The sequence below is a fragment of the Balaenoptera ricei genome, chromosome 14 (genome assembly GCF_028023285.1).
Source record: "Balaenoptera ricei isolate mBalRic1 chromosome 14, mBalRic1.hap2, whole genome shotgun sequence".
Lineage (NCBI taxonomy): Eukaryota > Metazoa > Chordata > Mammalia > Artiodactyla > Balaenopteridae > Balaenoptera > Balaenoptera ricei.
In genome coordinates, this window is record NC_082652.1 from 38,408,308 (window position 1) to 38,427,990 (window position 19,683).

The following is a 19,683-nucleotide window of genomic DNA, read 5'->3' on the forward strand; positions in this document are numbered from 1 at the left end:
GCCTGTCTGTTTCCCCCAAAGGACTATGAGGTAGTGGAGAACAGTGGCTGTGTATCTTGGTCATTTCTATACCTCTAGCATAGTTTTTATATGATACTATATTTATATAGTGCTTATATTAAAATGTAAAAATTTCAAAAACTATATGTTTCAGGCTGTAAAGGACAAACTGAAGGAGGATAAGTTAATTTTAATTAAAGTGAATCCGAAATTGAAACATATTTAAATTTAAAGCCTCTCTACTATTTAAATTAACAATATACAACCTTAAATCCTAAATGTAATCTTAGTAAGTCATCTAGTTCCTGTTTAAATTTTAAACGTAAACCACAAGGGTATATACATAATATGCCATTTTTGTTTCTAAAACACTTCTGTGCATTTACATTTATAAAAAATGCTTGTTGAAACTGGAAGACCATGTCAATGAAGGAAAGAGGTAGAAAATACTACATACTTTTTTATAGCTTTGCACTATCTACTTAATTTCAAAAAGCATATATAATTAAATCTTTTTCCCAGCTTTACTGAGGTATAACTGGCAAATAAAATTTTAAGACATTTAGTTTACAATGTTACAATTTGATATTCATACATATACACTGTGAAAGGAGTCCCCCAACAAGCTAATTAACACATCAATCACTTCACATATTTACTTTTCTTTTTTTGGTCCGGGGCAAGAACATTTAAATGTTCTCTCTTCACAAATTTCAATTATACAATACAGTGTTATCTTAAATGGCATCAACTGGAAGATGCATCATCATTTTTCTATCACCAGGAAAAAAATGTCCCAATTAAATTACTACATGCCATTGATTTTAAGATGCACTCTAATTTTAGAGATTTTAAGATGTTAAAAAAAAAAAAACTCAGGGAATTCCCTGGCAGTCCAGAGGTTAGGATTCGGTGCTTTCACTGCCAGGGCCCAGGTTCAATCGCTGGTCGGGGAACTAAGATCCCACAAGCCGCACAGCATGGCCAAAAGGGAAAAAAAAAAATCAGACTCAATAAAATATACTACCATCTTTATACTTAAGTAAGTTAAAAATTTAACAATGAAAAAAATAATCAACTTGTCATCAGCAAAGAATCTATTACTATCCCAATTTCTTAGGTAAGGTAAGTGAGTTGAGATCCAGAAAAGCCATCCAGAAAAATCAGAAAAATTATATCAGGTTTCACTGTCATGAACGATTTTGGGAATGGTAATTTTTATTCCAATAGTTCAAATATAGGAGTTTAGATATAGACCTTAAAAACTGAGCAGCAAAATGAAAATTTCCTTGGAATAAGTGTTCCATGTTAAAATTATTTACCTGTCAGTAAGGAAGGCACAAATAAGATTTTTTGCTTCTTTTGATATGTCATTATCATCAGGGAAGGTAAGTGAATTTTTATGGTTCATAATCTTACTATAAGTTCCAACCAGAGAATCTGCATAAAATGGTGTATCACCTGATAAATTGACAGGGAAAACAAAAGCAAATTAAGATACATTGAAAGAAAGCAGTTTCAAAGGAAAAGAGTCAATGTTACTGTATAAAGATAATTAACTATGCATAAGCTAAAAATATACACCGAATACATAAAAAGAAGTAACACATTAAGTTTCTCTAAGTCTCTAAATAGCTTGTCAAAACCGACAAAGTAGGTTTGGATCAGTTTGTTTCCTACAAACAAAATCAACACTGCTTAATGTAATATTTTATTAGAAGAAGCCAAGTCTAAGTTTGGAGATGAACAACTATGTTAGAGGTACATAAAATCCTCCTTTACTCACCTACAAGCATTTCATATAAAAATACCCCAACTGACCACCAGTCACATTCTCGTCCATAATAACCATCACCACCTTGAGATTTTAATACTTCAGGGGAAATATAATCAGGTGTCCCAACTGCTGTATCACATCGTACCATACCTTCCTAAAAAGAGGTCAAATTTTCAATTAGGATATAAATGTAAAGTCTCAATTATTTAACATGAGTTTTTCTTAATGTAACATGTAGAACTCTTAAGTCTTTGTGTTATGAAAGATCACATCAAAACCTAATGCAGACTTGATAAAAAATAACAAACAGCTTAATCATATATACATATTATATACACAATATATTCATAATGTATGTGTGTATGTGTATATGGATATAGCAGTGATTTTTATTTTGTAATAACACTCACTAGAAAGACACATTACCACCATTTATTATTCCCCCAGTTGTACCAATATGATGATCTCATCTTAATTTCAGAGAACAAGTATATAAGTCAATGCAAATATGTTGAGGAACCGATAGAATGAATCACTTGATAACATCAATGTATAAATGCTGATTTAATTGCTTTTTACTAAAATAGTCATTCACTTTATGCTTGAAATTGAGGGAAAAAAACATATAAGAATTGACTGTACAAATATAAAATGGGGAAGCATGTACATGGGAAAAGGGCATAATAGTGTTAAGCCCACTGGTAACTACCTAATATGCATTTTAACCCTCTCTCCAAAATAAAAACAAAAACTATATATACCTGTTACTTACTTTAGCTGGTATGAATGCAACAGAATTATACATGATTACACAAAAGTTCTCACATACTGTTCTCCTCCTAACCCATAAATTTCCTTTGGAAATAATAAATACAACTGTCTGGTTATTCTTCTATGATAAGTTTCAAAGAATATAAACTGTTTCAACTGAAAATAAAGCAGCATACTTGCTACTTCAGCTATGGATATAAGTTATTTATTATATAAATAGTGAGCATGGGTACCTTTTACGATTGACTCCCCAAATAAGTAGTAAGAGCTTTTCATGTTTAATAGAAGGCTAAGTAAAACATTAAAAAATATACATATTACTGAAATTCAGTTTTTATGAAAGTCTCATTTTAACAGTGGCATTAGTATTTAGTGACATTTAAGCTAATCCCATTTCTAGCTACCAAGAGTGGACATTACAGATTTGTTTTAAAAGATTTAGTAAATCTGGCAATCCACGCTTCCCCTAAATAGAGAGGGGAAAGAATAAAGCACTTACAAGTTACTAACACAACACTGAAACCATGGCATCTAGTTCAACAAATAAGACTGGGCACATCAATTCTGTACAAGTCCAGATATGGTTAGTAAATTCTTAAAACATTGGGAGAGGGAAGGGTAAGCTGGGACAAAGTGAGAGAGTGGCGTGGACATATATACACTATCAAATGTAAAATAGATAGCTAGTGGGAAGCAGCAGCTGCATAGCACAGGAAGATCAGCTTGGTGCTTTGTGACCACCTAGAGGGGTGGGATAGGGAGGATGGGAGGGAGATGTAAGAGGGAGGAGATATGGGGATATATGTATATGTACAGCTGATTCACTTTGTTATAAAGCAGAAACTAACACACCATTGTAAAGCAATTATACTTCAATAAAAATGTTAAAAAAAACATTTTGTAAAAAGCATCTATCTTGAATTCGCAAAACTAAATTAAAATCTAATTATTTAACCTTATTCATCTTCATACAAGTACCAAAATCTGCTAACTTCAAATGTCCAGATTTATCCAGCAGCATGTTATCAGGCTTCACATCTCTGAGGGGGGAAAAAAAGGAGTACAGTATCTCTGAAACAGATCAGAAACTGATAAAAATTATATGAGGCAGTGATTTTAGGTCATATATCCTCAATTTAGAGAAGGTCACCTTTGATCTATATGTGCTCTCTATCCACATCTATAAACTGACTTCATCAGGGAGACTCTCTCATATATTATGCCTCAGAAGAAGACATTCTTTTAAGTAGAGTTAGATTCTTCCAAGAGGAAGATCAAGTCATTTGAGAGAGAATAACCATAAAAAATGTAACATTCAAACATAAAAAGTAACTGAAACACACAAGATAGATAAATACATAAATAACCCCAGAAAAGGGTCTAAATCACTTTCATTTTTGCATCCCTGGCACTGAGCACAGCAATTGCACATAGAATTCAAGTGGTGTTTGCAGAACAAATGAAATTATTCTTCTAGCAAATAAATTTGATATGTTCACTAATTAAAAGCAAATTAATTTGTATATAAAAATTAAAAGCATTTAATACCCCAGAATATACCTTAAAAAAACAGCTTATAATTTTTACTTTTCAGGACACCATATAAAAGCCTTATAATCAGAATAAGAAATATTAAAGAATACATTTATATCAACACTAAACTGAAATGTTAAAACCACGAATTTCAAAGTTTTATATTCTGAAACACCACTCATGTCATATGGGAGAATAGGTGGATTTAGGATGGGAAATGCTAATCAAATGCAGTTTAAGTACTGATTTTTAGCTTCTCTCTTTAACAAATGAGAAAATTTAAAGCATTTTTATCCTTACCTATGAATAAAACCCATGGAATGGATTGCATCCAATGCAAGAACTACTTCTGCAGTATAAAATCGGGCCCATTTTTCAGGCACATCATAGTTGCTCATTAAGTTTACGAGATCTCCACCAGGCATGTATTCCATTACCATGTAGAGATAACGATCATCTTGGAATGCATAAAATAGCTACACAAATACAAAAAAAACAAAGAAACAAATTCATTAAGACTAAGCAAAACTGCTTCATTTAAGAATTGTCAAAAATACTAATATAAGATTTAACTGAAATAATCAAATTGCAGTAGTTGTAAGTACTCTTAAAGGAAACAAATACAAAGATAAACAGCACAAAGAACTTTGCATATGCAGAGGAGTTATTAACTGGGGTTACTTCTGAGGATTCGGAGACTTCTTTTCTCTACACTTTTCTATACTAATTGAATTTCTTATACTGAGAATTTTTAAAAATTATAATAGTTTCAATAAAGAATATACAACTCTTCTAAGCAAAGACATATTGTAGTTCTAATTTAAATTGTGCATAGTGGGGTTTAGTGTTAAATTTATATCAACACCACAATCGTCAAGTAATCTAATAAAATTAGGCTACAGTCTTAGTTGTCCCTTATTAGCTGTGTGACTAGGCAATTTACTTAACCTCCCAAATTATCTGTGACTATAATCCTTTCTAGAAGAATATATGGGGAAAAAAAAAAAAAGAATATATGGGACTATATATCATGTTTGACCTTTATACTTGCTGCCCAGTTTGTGTCTGGATGCCTGGCAGTTGGCAAGTACTTAATGAATGTCCAACGAACAAAAGCACAAATTTCATCTATAAATTGAGGGTGTAGCTAGTAGGGATTAACTGCCTTTCAGAGTTGTTAAAAAGATTAGTGACTAGAGAAAAAGCCCTTAGTACAACAGATGCTCAGTAAACAGTTGCAGTCAGTAGGAGTCAGTAGTTGCAGTAACAGCTAACAGAGAAACAGGAAGAGGACAACAGAGTCAAAGCAGGAAGAGTAAGGTCCATTGATATGAAATCGGCAACAATATCAGGCATAAATATATTATGTGACCAGGGTTGAAGTTAAAAGAAGAGCAAATTTACAAAAGAAAATTTCTTTTTTTTGGCCGCAATACGTGGCTTGTGGGATCTTAGTTCCCCGACCAGGGACTGAACCCATGGCAGTGAAAGCACAAAGTCCTAACCACTGGCCTAATCACTGGACTGCCAGGGAATTCCCTACAAAAGAACATTTTAAGTAAACATGAGAAGATTAGAATAGAACTAAAATAAATGAAATAAGCCCTTAGAGAAAAAGTATAACTAATTTACCTAGGCACTTATGTCTTAAAATTATTTTTATATTTCATTTTTTTCAACAGCATTTAATGATTTTAGTTACAGATTTAGTAACTTTAATTAAATATAAATATTTGGGGGAAGGATAAGAAACTAAGTGGTATCTCATGGCTCTCCCAGATTAACATGTACAGTAAGTATATCACTCGGACACCATAATTAAAGAAACATTGTTGATTTGGTGGCAGTTTACCCTATTTAAAACGTATCAAGAAAAATAAAGCTTCAAGTTCATAAGTTGTAAATTTAACCTTAAACATTTATGTCATGTTTTTTAACTTTTTACACAACACTGAACACTCCCCGTATCAGTGGTTCTCAACCAGAGATGATAACTGCCGGTGTCCCACGGCCCCCACCCGCCCACTCTCCCCAACACGCCACCCAGGGAGATGTTCAACAATGTCTGAACACAGTTTTGGTTGTTATAGCTTTTGTGTGGGGTGGGGAGGGCTGCTACCGGCATCACCTGGGTAGAAGTCAGGCATGCTGTTAAAAACCCACAGGATAGCCCCCAACAACAAAGAATCACTTGGCCCAAAATGTCAGTAACACTGAGCCTGAGAAACTCTGCTCTATACAGCTGATAAAAACAGGGCAGACATTTCAAGTATAAAAAGTCTTACTATGCGAATCTTAAACATCTTCCATATCCTTTTTATCCCAATTACTATTATGCTTATTTAAGACAGTCTTGATTACATAGTATAAATTTTAAAAACTACAAAATTCATGCTAGGAATTTAGAAATGATCTAGCTCAGCAGTTTTACTATTTTTTTAAAAAAACCACAAGACCTTATTTCCCCCATATGAAATCTTAATAAGAACCCCAATATATAATATAGACATATAAAACATGCAGCTGCTCTAGTTGAAGCAGAAACAGAAAACCCAGAATTATAACCTACCCAAACAACTGCTTGCTCCCATGACTCCATCTGAGGTATCTCCTCAGTTGAAAATAACCAATCTAAGCCACCTTTCACATTTTTTGAGCAAGGAGACTGAGGCCCAGAGATGTAAATAACCTGGCCACAGCTTCAGGTCAAGATTAGTACCTACAATTCCTGACTTTCTAATGTATTTTTCTTTCCACTGAAAAACCTGAAGCCAATACAATATTATTTGGAGGCCTAGCTTAACTTTTTTCCCTCCATTTCTCCCATTCTTTCCACTCTACTCCCATTCTTTCCCTCCATTTCTCCCATTCTCTCCACTCCAGAGACAGTTACTTTCCTCCTAGAGATGATTCAATAAAATTAAATTTTATGATTTTAAAAATAATGATATATTAGACACTTTTGTAATTGCCAATAAATTCTCTATTACTGTTCTAAAAAACAAAGCTTCTCAGACATGTTAAGTTACAAACTGCTACAGCAACAATGAAACAATAACAAAAGCATACCTGAACAACCCAAGGACTGTTAGCAAAAGCCATGATGTCCCTTTCTTCCCAGAAAAAAGCAGAATCGGATCTCTTAATCATTTCAAATTTGCTGAGAAGCTTCATAGCATATACCTTCCTGGTGGATTTATGCCTTACCTTTAAAATTGAAAATGGAAAATAATGAACATTTCATTAACATTTAAAGCTCAGTGTTTCCCAGAACAATTTACTAAATAATTTAACATTATTGGTCTTGCTATTTTAAATTCTTCTCTTCTGAATTATCCCAATTAGATAATGTCAAGGCTTTAACTACCAGATGTAAGTAATGTTAGAAAAAAATCTTTATTCCCTGTATTATGGCACACTTCCCCCTCCTCCACCCTGCTAGTTATACTACTTCCTGTTTATAAAACTTACTACTGCACAGCATTTTAGATAATGTAATATTAGGAGTAAAGATTTCTCTTTTGATGCTTGAAAACTCTTCTCTACCCATGAATTCTTGGGGAAATATTTCACACTACTGCTGAATTAGACTCTAGGCTTTCATATCCTTAGGCAAGAATGTCTAGAGCAATTTGAAGCAAGAATTTTATAAAAACAATACTTTCCCAAATAACATATGTTAAACACACAAATGGATTTTTTAATTTTAAAAAGATTGTTTTTTTAATCTCATTAAAATAACCTACCAATTGAACTTCTCCAAATGCACCTCTACCAATCACCTTCACTACTTCATAATCTTCAGCTTTCATTCGTAAATCTCTAATTTTATTTATTGTGTCTTTATCTGTATGAAAAGAAAAGTTTATAATTTTAAATCACTGAAGCATTATAACTAAAACTGCTTATTTTACATTCAAGTTCTTGAGAAACAATAAAAAACAAAGATGTTCATTAAAAATTATTTAATATAAGTAAAATATGAAGTTGTAAAACAGAGAAATGTTCAATGTGCTAAGAATTGTTTTTAATAAATTCTGGAATGACTTCACTCTGTTAAAATATTTTTCTTAAAATCTGACTTACTAGAATGTTTAAAAAAAACCAAATATTATACTACACGTACACTGAGAATAATTAATTAGTTCCTGGTATTTTAAGTATATATCAAATTTGAATCAAGGGGCCACAGGTACATATTTTAGATTAATGAAACAAGTTTTCTTTTTATCAAGTCAGTTTTGATGATCCTTTTAAAAAGATATAACTAATTTAAGATATCAAAGGTAAACATGCTAAAGAATCACGTACTTATTATATTTCTCTATTTGAATGCAGATTCTAACTTAAAACACACAGTGGGAATCACTACAATTATTTATATAAACCTGTCACACTACAAACGACAATAATTTAAAATCCCCACTGGATAGATATTCTAATTCCTAATTTGGTCATAGATTAAAATAGGGCTATTTTAATCCACATGGGTCAACACTGGCATGAGATTACATGGAAAAGCTTCACAGCAGAGTTATACAAAATACAGGGCAGCTATTAAATTTAAGTTCTAGTTCCTGATAAAAGCTACATATAATATCTTGTCTTTCTTTTGAAATCCACATTTAAACTCATGTTTGTATACATTATGACCCATAAACACATGCAACAGAGAGCAAACTTTCACACAGGGATAACATAAGTACATTTAATTTTAGATCACATAGCTATTGCAAATGTACCAGGAAGATATAAACAATAATCAATTTACTGCAGAAACATCTGTGTTAACTATAGAGGCTCTACAGTAATCACTGTAGATATATACATAACTCTAAAACACAGTGTCTGCTCTTATGGATTTCAAATGAAACTGAAACAAACAAAAAATAATACCAAAAAATGCAAAAAGGAAAATAAGCACAAGCACAGAGTTTGTGGAATATAAAGGATGATACCTAACCCAAGGCTGCCTAGGAGGGAGGTGGCTAGAAAAGGCTTTCTGGAGGTGAAGAAACCTGAAACAAGTCTAAAAAGAAAGCAGTTAGCTAGCTGGGAAGAAGAAAAGAGAGAATATAACAGGCAGATGGGCAAATATAAGCAAAGGCACAGCAGAACTGTTCTGTGCTGCTGGAGTATCAAGTCTGTGGGAAGGACGTGAAGGAGAGGCTGGAGAGCCCCAAACTAGTTAAGGAGCTTGAACTTTACCTGTAGACCAGTAGTTGTAAAATTATTATTTAATCAACAAAAATATTTTTCACATTAAAGTTTAAAAGCAGTACAATATGAAAATAGATAAAAGAAAAGTGCTCTGCTTCAAGAGGGTAGTGGTGGTGGGTGTCGTCAGAGAGGGGCTGGAGCCTCGTCTACTTTGTACACCTCCATAATGCAGCCCAACAGAGTCCTGTGGGATCTGTCGGGAACTGAGAACAACCTGAAAACCACCACTACGTGTTGGAAGCCATGACAAGAAATAAGGCATATAAACAACATAGTCAAATTTACATTTCAGCTGCACTACTCCAGAGAATATGTAAATGATAAATTCAATAAGGGCAAGACTAGAGCGGGGGTAGAACTTTAAGAGTACTGTAATACTCCAGACACGAAATAAGAAAGTTCTGAACCAGGATAATGTGTTATATAATAGCCTATGGGGTTGAGAAAGGATCCCTGGCTCTGGTTATACCAGATTTAGAGCCATAAATAGGCTATAAAGTCTGTAGTTTTGGGCTCAGAAAATATATCTGCTGCAAATGTGTGTGGAAATGGAGATCTTGCTTCTTATTTTAATTTCTGACAGCACAGGAAGTTACAAAGCAGCTCGACGTTACTTGTGATTCGAACAACATTAGTTGTCAAAATGACTTTATTACATTTAAGTTTTGCATTAAAAGTGCTGTCTTGCCTTGTAATTTTAGGTTAAATCAAAAACTAATTTCCAAAGTCAGTGTTCAATGATAATTCAATGATAGTTGAGAGTGGTTCTTCTCATTAAGAAAAATCTTCATCTTGGTCCTTGTCTTAATCAGCTCATCCTGCCGTGCAAAATACCATAGACTGGGTGGCTTAACAGACATTCATTTTCTCATGGTTCTAGAGGCTCAAAGTCTAAGACTGGGGCCAGCGTGTTCTGATTCTGGTGAGATCTCTCTTCCTGGCTAGTTGGCAGCCAGCATCTCTCTGTGTGCTCACAGGACCTCTTACGTGTTGCACAGGTAAGGACACTAATCCCATTTTATCACAGTCCTACCTTTATGACCTCATTTAACCTTAACTGCCTCTTGGTTGGCCCTATCTCCAAATACAGTTATATTGGGGGGTTAGGGATTCAATAGATGGATTTGGGGTTGGGGGACACAATATAGTCCACAAAAAAAAAATCACAAATGTCACCACTGCTAAGCCATTGACTTGCTATATGCAAAGATAAACTGGGATATTCAGCTTCAATTTCTGTCAAAAATGTACAGAATGGATAACAGTTAAGTCCACCAGAGTGAATGATGTTTACCACTGATCCTGTGGTTCAATAAAACGATAGATTCAAATATTTTCCACAAAGTACTTGCTGATGTATAATACAATGAATAACTACAGGCTTTAAACACCTGGTATTTTCATAAGCTTTGTTAGTTTGTTCAACTAACATTTTCTGCACCATACATAATTTTTTTTTTCATAATTTTAACTACCATCATTTGTAACACATCTTAGCAGACTCCACTTCAAGTTGTACTTAGTGTTTCCTCAACTTTTTAAAAAATATTCTTGCCTGTACTTGTTCCATGCCGACTACACATAGAGGCTAATTCTTCACTCACTTCAAACTCAGCATTGATTCCTCAAACAAGAGTCAAGGAAAATCACTCAAAATTGTCTTATTTTTTAATTGACCATTGCTGTTGCTCCCAATGGTCTCAATTCTTTGAGCAACTACTGTTCTTGACAAAAAGCTAATAGTTTTTTTTAAATTTAATTTTATTTATTTTTTATACAGCAGGTTCTTATTAGTTATCTATTTTACATATATTAGTGTATGTATGTCAATCCCAATCTCCCAATTCATCACACACACACACACCCCCCCCGCCACTTCCCCCCTTGGTGTCCGTATGTTTGTACTCTACATCTGTGTCTCTATTTCTGCCTTGCAAACCAGTTCATCTGTACCATTTTTCTAGACTCCACATATATGCATTAATATGATATTTTTCTCTTTCTGACTTACTTCACTCTGTATGACAGTCTCTAGATCCATCCACATCTCTACAAGTGACCCAATTTCATTCCTTTTTATGGCTGAGTAATATTCCAGTGTATATATGTACCACATCTTCTTTATCCATTTGTCTGTCGATGGGCATTTACGTGGTTTCCATGACCTGGCTATTGTAAATAGTGCTGCAATGAACACTGGCGTGCATGTGTCTTTTTGAATTATGGTTTTCTCTGGGTATATGCCCAGAGGTGGGATTGCTGGGTCATATAGTAATGCTATTTTTAGTTTTTTAAGGAACCTCCATACTGTTCTCCATACTGGCTGTATCAATTTACATTCCCACCAACAGTGCAGAGGGTTCCCTTTTCTCCACACCCTCTCCAGCATTTGTTGTTTGTAGATTTTCTGATGATGCCCATTCTGACTGGTGTGAGGTGATACCTCATTGTAGCTTTGATTTGCATTTCTCTAATAATTAGTGATGTTGGGCGGCTTTTCATGTGCTTCTTGGCCATCTGTATGTCTTTGGAGAAATGTCTATTTAGGTCTTCTGCCCATTTTTGGATTGGGTTGTTTGTTTTTTTGATATTGAGTTGCATGAGCTGCTTGTATATTTTGGAGGTTAATCCTTTGTCCGTTGATTCATTTGCAAATATTTTCTCCCATTCTGAGAGTTGTCTTTTCGTCTTGTTTGTAGTTTCTTTTGCTGTGCAAAAGCCCAAAAAGCTAATAGTCTTAAGGAAGTTTTTCTCTCTGTACACATTTGCTTTGTGGCTGCAAACACCATCAGTGAATAGCTTTCCCTGCTTGGCTAACAAATAAGCCACTTGTAAACTTATGTAAGGTCGTAACCTCATTTTCTTTTTTCATCTTTGTAAAGAAAATTCTGCTGTGGTAAGATATTCTATTTTAAATTTTCTGGGTTTTTCTAACTGTTGCTTTCCTGTGAGTTGGGAATGTTATGGTGAGTACTTATTCTGGTAATGTCAATGCACATTGTACTCTTTCAGCACAGCTACAGTGTAACTGCATAATAACACAATGCCCTGCCCTCTAACTTGATGAAATAATCCACACTTCACTGTGCCTCAAAATAACAACATTCAGTTTCACTCTTCTTTTCCTTTTTTGTTCTGACATGATGGGCATGCACTGGCAAAGGAAAAAAAATAATAAAATTCTGTGGTATGGTGATACACATGGAATGCTATTGTGTTTTAACTGTGTCACTGTGATTTCTAGTGTGCTGAGCAGCAGTGTGAAGCAATAACAATGCCACGTATGATTTTTGTCACAGGTACTCAACTCTTCAACTTGTGTTGTAGCATAAAAGTGGTCACAGACAATACTTAAAAGAATGAGCAGAGCTATGTCCCAATAAAACTTTATTTATGGACACTGAAATCTGCACTTCACATAATTTTCACATGTCATGAAATATTATTCTTCTGTTGACTTTCTATAAATTATTTAAAAATATAAAAACCATTCCTAGCTCATAAGCCATCCAAAAACAAATGGTAGGCCAGATCTGGCCTGTGGGCTGTAGTTTGCCAACCCCTACTCCAATGGAAATCCAGCTTCCCTGAGGACGCTGCTTCCCCTGCAGTTCTACAGTGGTGCCCTTTACCCTCCACATGCTTTATACCAATGGCCCTGAAAGTGGGACAGGTGAACTCCACTGCCATCTCTACACTCCCACCCTATATCTGCCAGCTTTGCTTTTCATATTTATTAGGTTCTATCTCCCACTACCTCTCATTGTCACTGTAATCTACTGACCCTCAGGTCATCACATCTCACTGCTAGACAATTTTAGTTTCTGGGTTACTAACCTTCTCTCCAATATTTTCCTATTTTAATTCTTAAGGACTTTAATATACCCATAGATGATACTTCTAATAACCTGGCCTCTCAATACCTTTAACTTCTCTCTTTCAATGATCTTGTCCTCTACCTTATCTCAGCCACTCATTTCCATGGCCACATGCTAGATCTTGTCATTATCAGTAATTATAGTCCTCCCTTAATTTCAATTTCAAATCCTGTACTCTCTAAGCACTCCCTCAGCTTTCCTGCTCACTCCCTCCAAAAACCACACCCCAACAATCCCCAGCCCCACCAAGACCTCCAATCCACTGATCCTATCCATTTTTACTGTACCTCATTGTACTGATAGGTTCTCTTTCTTACCTATCCAGCTTAAATTACATGATCAATTATTATAATCGTTCGCTTGCATAACCTTTAATGCCTTGGCTCTTTTCTGCTTCATTATACTTAGTTTGGCAAAACCGTAATTCTACTTAAATCTACCTCTACAACTAACTCTATGTCAGCACCCATGTAGTTGAATATGTCTGGATAAATACATAAAATCATACTGACTGATCCCACTTTAAATCCATAATTGCAAACATAAAGCTTGCCCTTAATTCTGCTTGGCAATCATGTATTTCTTTAGTATATTCACTCTCCCACTTTATTAGAGACCGTATTTCACATTTTCTTTTCTCTTCTCAAACCTCTCACTGATCCTCGTTCACAGCTAATGACCTTGTTGGTTACTACCCTGAAACAATCGGAAGAAAATTGCCATAGACTTACCACCAAATAGATATATTTATAATTATATTTATGTATTCATTTTCAACTACCAGCACATGCCCTCATATATTTGGTCTCTTAACTTTTTACTATAGGAGAATACTGCTATCTCACACCAATCCCTCCACTGGTGATGTCATCCTTTTTCACAAGCTCGAGGACATTGCTCCAGCAATTCCCCCCCTCTTTCTCCTGTATTATTAAGCTTTCCCCTTCCTAACTGGATTGTATCATGCCATTTTCATTCCCATCTTGATGCCATTTCTCTCACTAGCTGCTGCCCCATTACTCAACCCCACTACAGCAAAATTCCTCAAACGTTGTCTGTACTCTATTTCTAAATCTTTCTTCATACCTGCTCTTAAATCCATTTTGGGTGAGCTTTGGCCATTACCTTTCTATCAAAACTGCTTGTCAGGGAGTTCCCTGGTGGTCTAGTGGCTAGGATTCAGGGCTTACACTGCCGTGGCCCAGGTTCAATCCCTGGTCAGGGAACTGAGATACCACAAGCCGCGCGGTGTGGTCAAAATTTAAAAAAACAAACAAACAAAAAACAACAAAAACGAAAGTGCTTGTCAAAGTCACAGGTGACCACCATGTTGCTAAATTTAACAATGAATTCCCAGTCTTCACCTTGATACATCAGTAGGTTTTGACAGTTTGATCACTCCTGCTATACTTTCTTTACTTGACTTCCAGGATACTACATTCCTACAACAATACTAAGGGTATTTTTTCATTTTGTTTTGTTTTGTTTTGTTTTGTTTTGTTTTTTTGGCTGCACTGCGCGGCATGTGGGATCTTAGTTCCCTGACCAGGGATCAAACCCACGCCCCCTGCATTGGAAGCACAGCCTTAACCACTGGACCACCAGGGAAGTCCCAAGGGTATTTTTTTCTACATCAATGATTACTTCTCAGTTGCCTTTGCTGGTTCCTCCTCTTCTCTCAGATTTCTTAACACTGAAGCATCTCAAGGCTCAGTCTTTCATGGTGTTTTCTTCTCTATCTACACTCATTTATTGGTGGGCTTTAAAAAGCACTGACATGTCAACAACTTGCAAATTTTTATCTCTAGTTCAGACCTCTCTCTTAAACTTCAGATTTATATATTCAATTGCTTACATAATATATCTACTTTGTTAACAGATATCTCAAATTTAATGTGTCTAGGGGCTTCCCTGGTGGTGCAGTGGTTAAGAATCCGCCTGCCAATGCAGGGGACACAGGTTCGAGCCCTGGTCCAGGAAGATCCCACATGCTGCGGAGCAACTAAGCCCGTGTGCCACAACTACTGAGCCCACATGCCACAACTACTGAAGCCCACGTGCCTAGAGCCCGTGCTCCGCAACAAGAGAAGCCACCACAATGAGAAGCCCGTGCACCACAACAAAGAGTAGCCCCGCTCGCCGCAACTACCGAAAGCCCACATACAGCAATGAAGACCCAATGCAGCCAAAAATAAAAAATAAAAAAAAATTTGATGTGTCTGAAACTGAAGAGGTGTTCTCACCCCAAACCTCTACCTATGATTTCAACACTTCAGATGATGGGTCAATTTTGCTTGGGGCAAAAACCCAGGGGCATTCTTGACTCCTATTTTTTTCTTACACTCCACATCCTATCTGGCTGGCTCTACCTCTGAAATATATCTGGACCTGATAACTTCTCACCTTCTGCACTGCTTCCATGCTGGACCAAGCCACCATCATCTCTTTTTTGGATTACGGCAATCGCTTAACTGATTTCCGGCTGTCTATCCCTGCCTCTCAGTAGTCTATTCTTAACATGGGGCGATATTCTTCAAACACAATTCAGATCATGTCACTCCTCTTCTCAAAACTTTCTGACTTGCTATCTTACCCAGAGCAAAAGTCAAAGATCTTACAATGGCCTACAAGATTCTACATGACCTATCCTCTCTATTTCCTTCCTTCTCTGATGTCATCCTACTATTCTCTCCCTTGTTTAATCCTCCCCAGCTGCAGTGGCTTCCTTGTTGCTGTTCAAAAATCCTCTCTTATGGCCTTTGCACTGGCTGTTCCTCTGTATGCCATTTTCTTTCCTTAAACATCTGCATGGCTAACCCTCTCAACTACTTCAACTCTTTTCTCCAATGTCAGCTTTTAGTGAGCCCTCTCCCAGTCATCGTACCTAAAACTGCAAAATTCTCCGAACTTCCAATCCTTTTTACAGTGTTCCACTTTTTCCCATAATAAAAATTAACCTGTTATTTACAGAATTTAATATAATACTTGCAAAATTATAAATTTGGTAAGCTCTTATTACTTCTAAGACCAATAAGCAGGACTGTGTGACTATCAGATCCTTTTAACAATTTCTGATTGTCAACTGTGTTGAGCCAGGTGATGGTGGCAGAAAGCTATATATATCTCAGAGAAGTGAGATATTACTATACAGCACAGTTAGCAAGGAATGAAATGGGCAAACTGAGTCACAAATAAACACCATAAGTCTTGATAGGCCAAAAATTAGCTAATCATCTCTAAATAATCACAAGTTAGCAAAAGAGGCAGTGCAGAAAGGTTTCAGGGTTACAAAAAATTAAAAAATATTTCAATCGCATACAGACTCTTTAACTTTCTAGAAAGCAAATGGATGATTTTTCTTAAGGATCTTTTTTTATTTTTAAAATCACACTTTATACTCAATAAATTTTACTTCTAGGAATACATATACATACAATGACGTATTAGAAAACATTTAAATTGTGTTGTTTAATAACAATTACATAGAATGATGTTCAACATATGATGTTGAGCATAGAAACAGATTAAACTGCATGTGGTATATGAACTCAATTTTCTAAAAACACAAATATATATTGGTATATATAGACAGAAAAAAGCCAGAAAGAAATATACCAAAATAATAACTGCAGTCACCTCTAAGCATGGTGGGATTAGAGATTATTTTATTCCTCACATTTTACATTTACTTCAAGTTTTCTATAATGACTGTTTCTTTCTAACGCGAAAAAGATATATTTTGCCTAGTTTAAGATCCTAGATTATAAAATGCACCATCATTTTACGTACCACTATAGATTGTAAGACAACCCAATTATTTTAAAAATGTTTAAAAAAAGAATAAAGTATGGCAATAAAAGCTATGCACAATGCAATATTTGTCCAATATACTGCTACTCTTTGCCTAAAGAAATCCAATACACCTTGCAAACTTTCAGAGTAGTCAAAGCAGCCCTAATAAGCTCTAAAATTATCTAAAACTTACCTAGAAAATTTATAATGTGGGATTCAATTCCATAAAACTCCGATTTTGTTTCAATGCAACAGTTAATAATAATAATAAAAATAAAAATAAGTTATTCTATGCTCATATGTTCAAACAGAATTCAAGCTCCAGGAAGATGTGCTATGTTTTGCCAGTGCGCACACACGTGTGAACACACATAGAGTAATCTAGTGTGAGAAACAGATTGGCAAAAAACAAAACCAAACCCAAACTCCTCAACACATCATAAAATGGCTTTTAGATCTTGTTACTCTCTGATTCTCCAATCTTTTATTTCTAGATACTCTCCCCAACAATGCTCTGGCAATGCCTAGTTACTTGCAATTTCCCACACAGCCATACTGCTTTACATCTCCATTCTTTTGCAGATGTTGATCACCAACCTAAAATGACTAGCCCCACTTTATTTGAGCAGGTTACTACCAAACAAGATCTAATCCTTTATCCATCTCCTCCTGATCCCCTCAGTCTGATAAGCTGCCTTTCTCCTCTGGGAAACCACTATTTCTCTATTATTTCATCTGTCAATGTGGGCTGGAATTGTTTGTATTTCTTCTGTTCGATTGTATGTTCCCATTTCCTTAAGGGTAGAGACCATACTTCATTCATGGATATGTCTTTGATGTACATATGTGCTCAATGTTACTTACTGAAACATTAAAAATATTGATATTTAACGATATTATTTACAAATGGCCACAATCACTTGCTGCTCTTATCTGTTCAGGGACAACAGAAAAGCCACATATATATTTACTCCAAAGTAATAAAAGTATATACTTAAAAATCAATCTTGGGTTTCTCAAAATGTTATACAGAATTATATGACACGAAAATTCCACTTTCAGGTATCTGCCCAAGAGAAATGAAAACATATGTCCACACAAGAACCTGTGCACTAATGTTCATAGTAGTATTATTCATAATAGCGAAAAAGTAGAAACAATCCAAATGTTCATCAACTGATGTATGGATAAACAAAATGTGGCATTATCTATACAATGGAATATTATTTATTTGGCAATTTAAAAGAATGAAATACATGCTACAACACAGATGAACCCCGAAGAGAGCATGCTAAGTCTAAAAAGCCAGTCATAAAGGATCACACATTGTATGATTCCATCTATAGGAAATGTTCATATTGGCAAATCTATACAGACATGAAATAGATTAGTCATTGTCTAGGGCTGGGGAGCTTGGGGAGGATTGGGGAGCGACTGCTAATGGGTACAGAGTTTCTTTACAAGATGATGAAATGTTCAAAAAGTTAACTGAGGTAATGACTGCACAACTCTATAAATACAGACAAAAAACAATGAACTGCACACTTTAAATGGGTGACTCTTCAGTACGTAAATTATATCTCAATAAAGCAGTTTTAAAAAATCAATCTTGGGTTTGGCAATGATTTTTACATGCAACACCAAAAGCACAATCCATATGAGAAATAAATGATAAATTAGACCTTATCAAAATCAAAAACATTTGCTCTGTAAGATAATATGTAGCCTTCTGAGTCTGGAGATGGAGCTTATTGATGCCCCTCCCCTTGAGTGTGGACTGGAATAGTGATCAGATTCCAAAGAATCAGGTATGGAAAGGAAAAATAGTAACTTTTCAGGAGAGAAGCCTGGCAGACACTATCTTAAAACAAGTGATAAACGTTAACATTATCACTGATAAATCATTATGGTATCACATATCCCAGATATAATGTGATGAGAAGCACGTGTCATCTCTGTGGTACTCATCCCCAAAACCCATAACCCCAGGGTAATTATGAGAAAACATTAGACAAAACCAAACTGAGGAAAGTTCTACAAAATACCTTATCAATAATCTTCAAAACTGTCAAGGTCATAAAAAAACAAGGAAAGCCTGAGAACTCTCACAGATTGAAGAAGACTAAGGAGAAATGGCAACTAAATACAATGTGATATTCTAGATTGGATTCTGGAACCAAAAAAAGGAGATTAGTGGAAAAACTGATATCTAAGTAAAGTATATAGTTAACAGTAATATACCAACTTTAATTTCTTAGTTTTGTCAATGTACCATGGTTATATAAGATGTTAACATTAGGAAATGTTGGGTGAAGGGCATACAGGAATCTCTGTACTATTTTTGCAGCTTTTCCATGAGTTTATTCCAAGATAGATAATTTAAAAAGTAAATAAAGAGAATATTCAACATTTCTTTTTGAAAATCTATCTGATTTAGTAATATTTTACTTGTAATAACTTCAAACAAGATCATGTAATACCCTAGGTTATCCTGCATAATATATTCAATTTTATGGCTCCATTAAAAAATTCTGACTTTTATACCACCTTCTGGTGTAAAAGTGTATTTTGGCAATATACATCAAAATGCAAATTGGATGCAACTTTTGACTCAGCAATTCCTGGAATTCACTTCAAAGAAAGGAAAACCAAGTATACCAAGTTGTATGTACAAAAAATGTTAATATAACATTTTCACTTATAACAGCGAAA

At 35.0% G+C, this 19,683-nt stretch overlaps 1 protein-coding gene across 3 annotated transcripts in view; it reads right to left on the minus strand.

Moving 5' to 3' along the window:
* Nucleotides 1-19,683, minus strand: part of ROCK1 (Rho associated coiled-coil containing protein kinase 1) — a 138,840-nt gene that overhangs the window by 77,065 nt on the left and 42,092 nt on the right. For all 3 annotated transcript variants that reach the window (XR_009497207.1, XM_059894051.1, XM_059894052.1), the window contains 6 exons: nucleotides 7,828-7,928; nucleotides 7,151-7,288; nucleotides 4,382-4,557; nucleotides 3,504-3,588; nucleotides 1,787-1,931; nucleotides 1,323-1,461 (listed from right to left, as the gene is read on the minus strand). Coding sequence is in view for 2 of the 3 variants with exons in the window: in XM_059894051.1 (XP_059750034.1) it covers nucleotides 1,323-1,461; nucleotides 1,787-1,931; nucleotides 3,504-3,588; nucleotides 4,382-4,557; nucleotides 7,151-7,288; nucleotides 7,828-7,928 (784 nt within the window). In the remaining variant the exon portion in view is untranslated. The remainder of the gene's footprint in view (nucleotides 1-1,322; nucleotides 1,462-1,786; nucleotides 1,932-3,503; nucleotides 3,589-4,381; nucleotides 4,558-7,150; nucleotides 7,289-7,827; nucleotides 7,929-19,683) is intronic.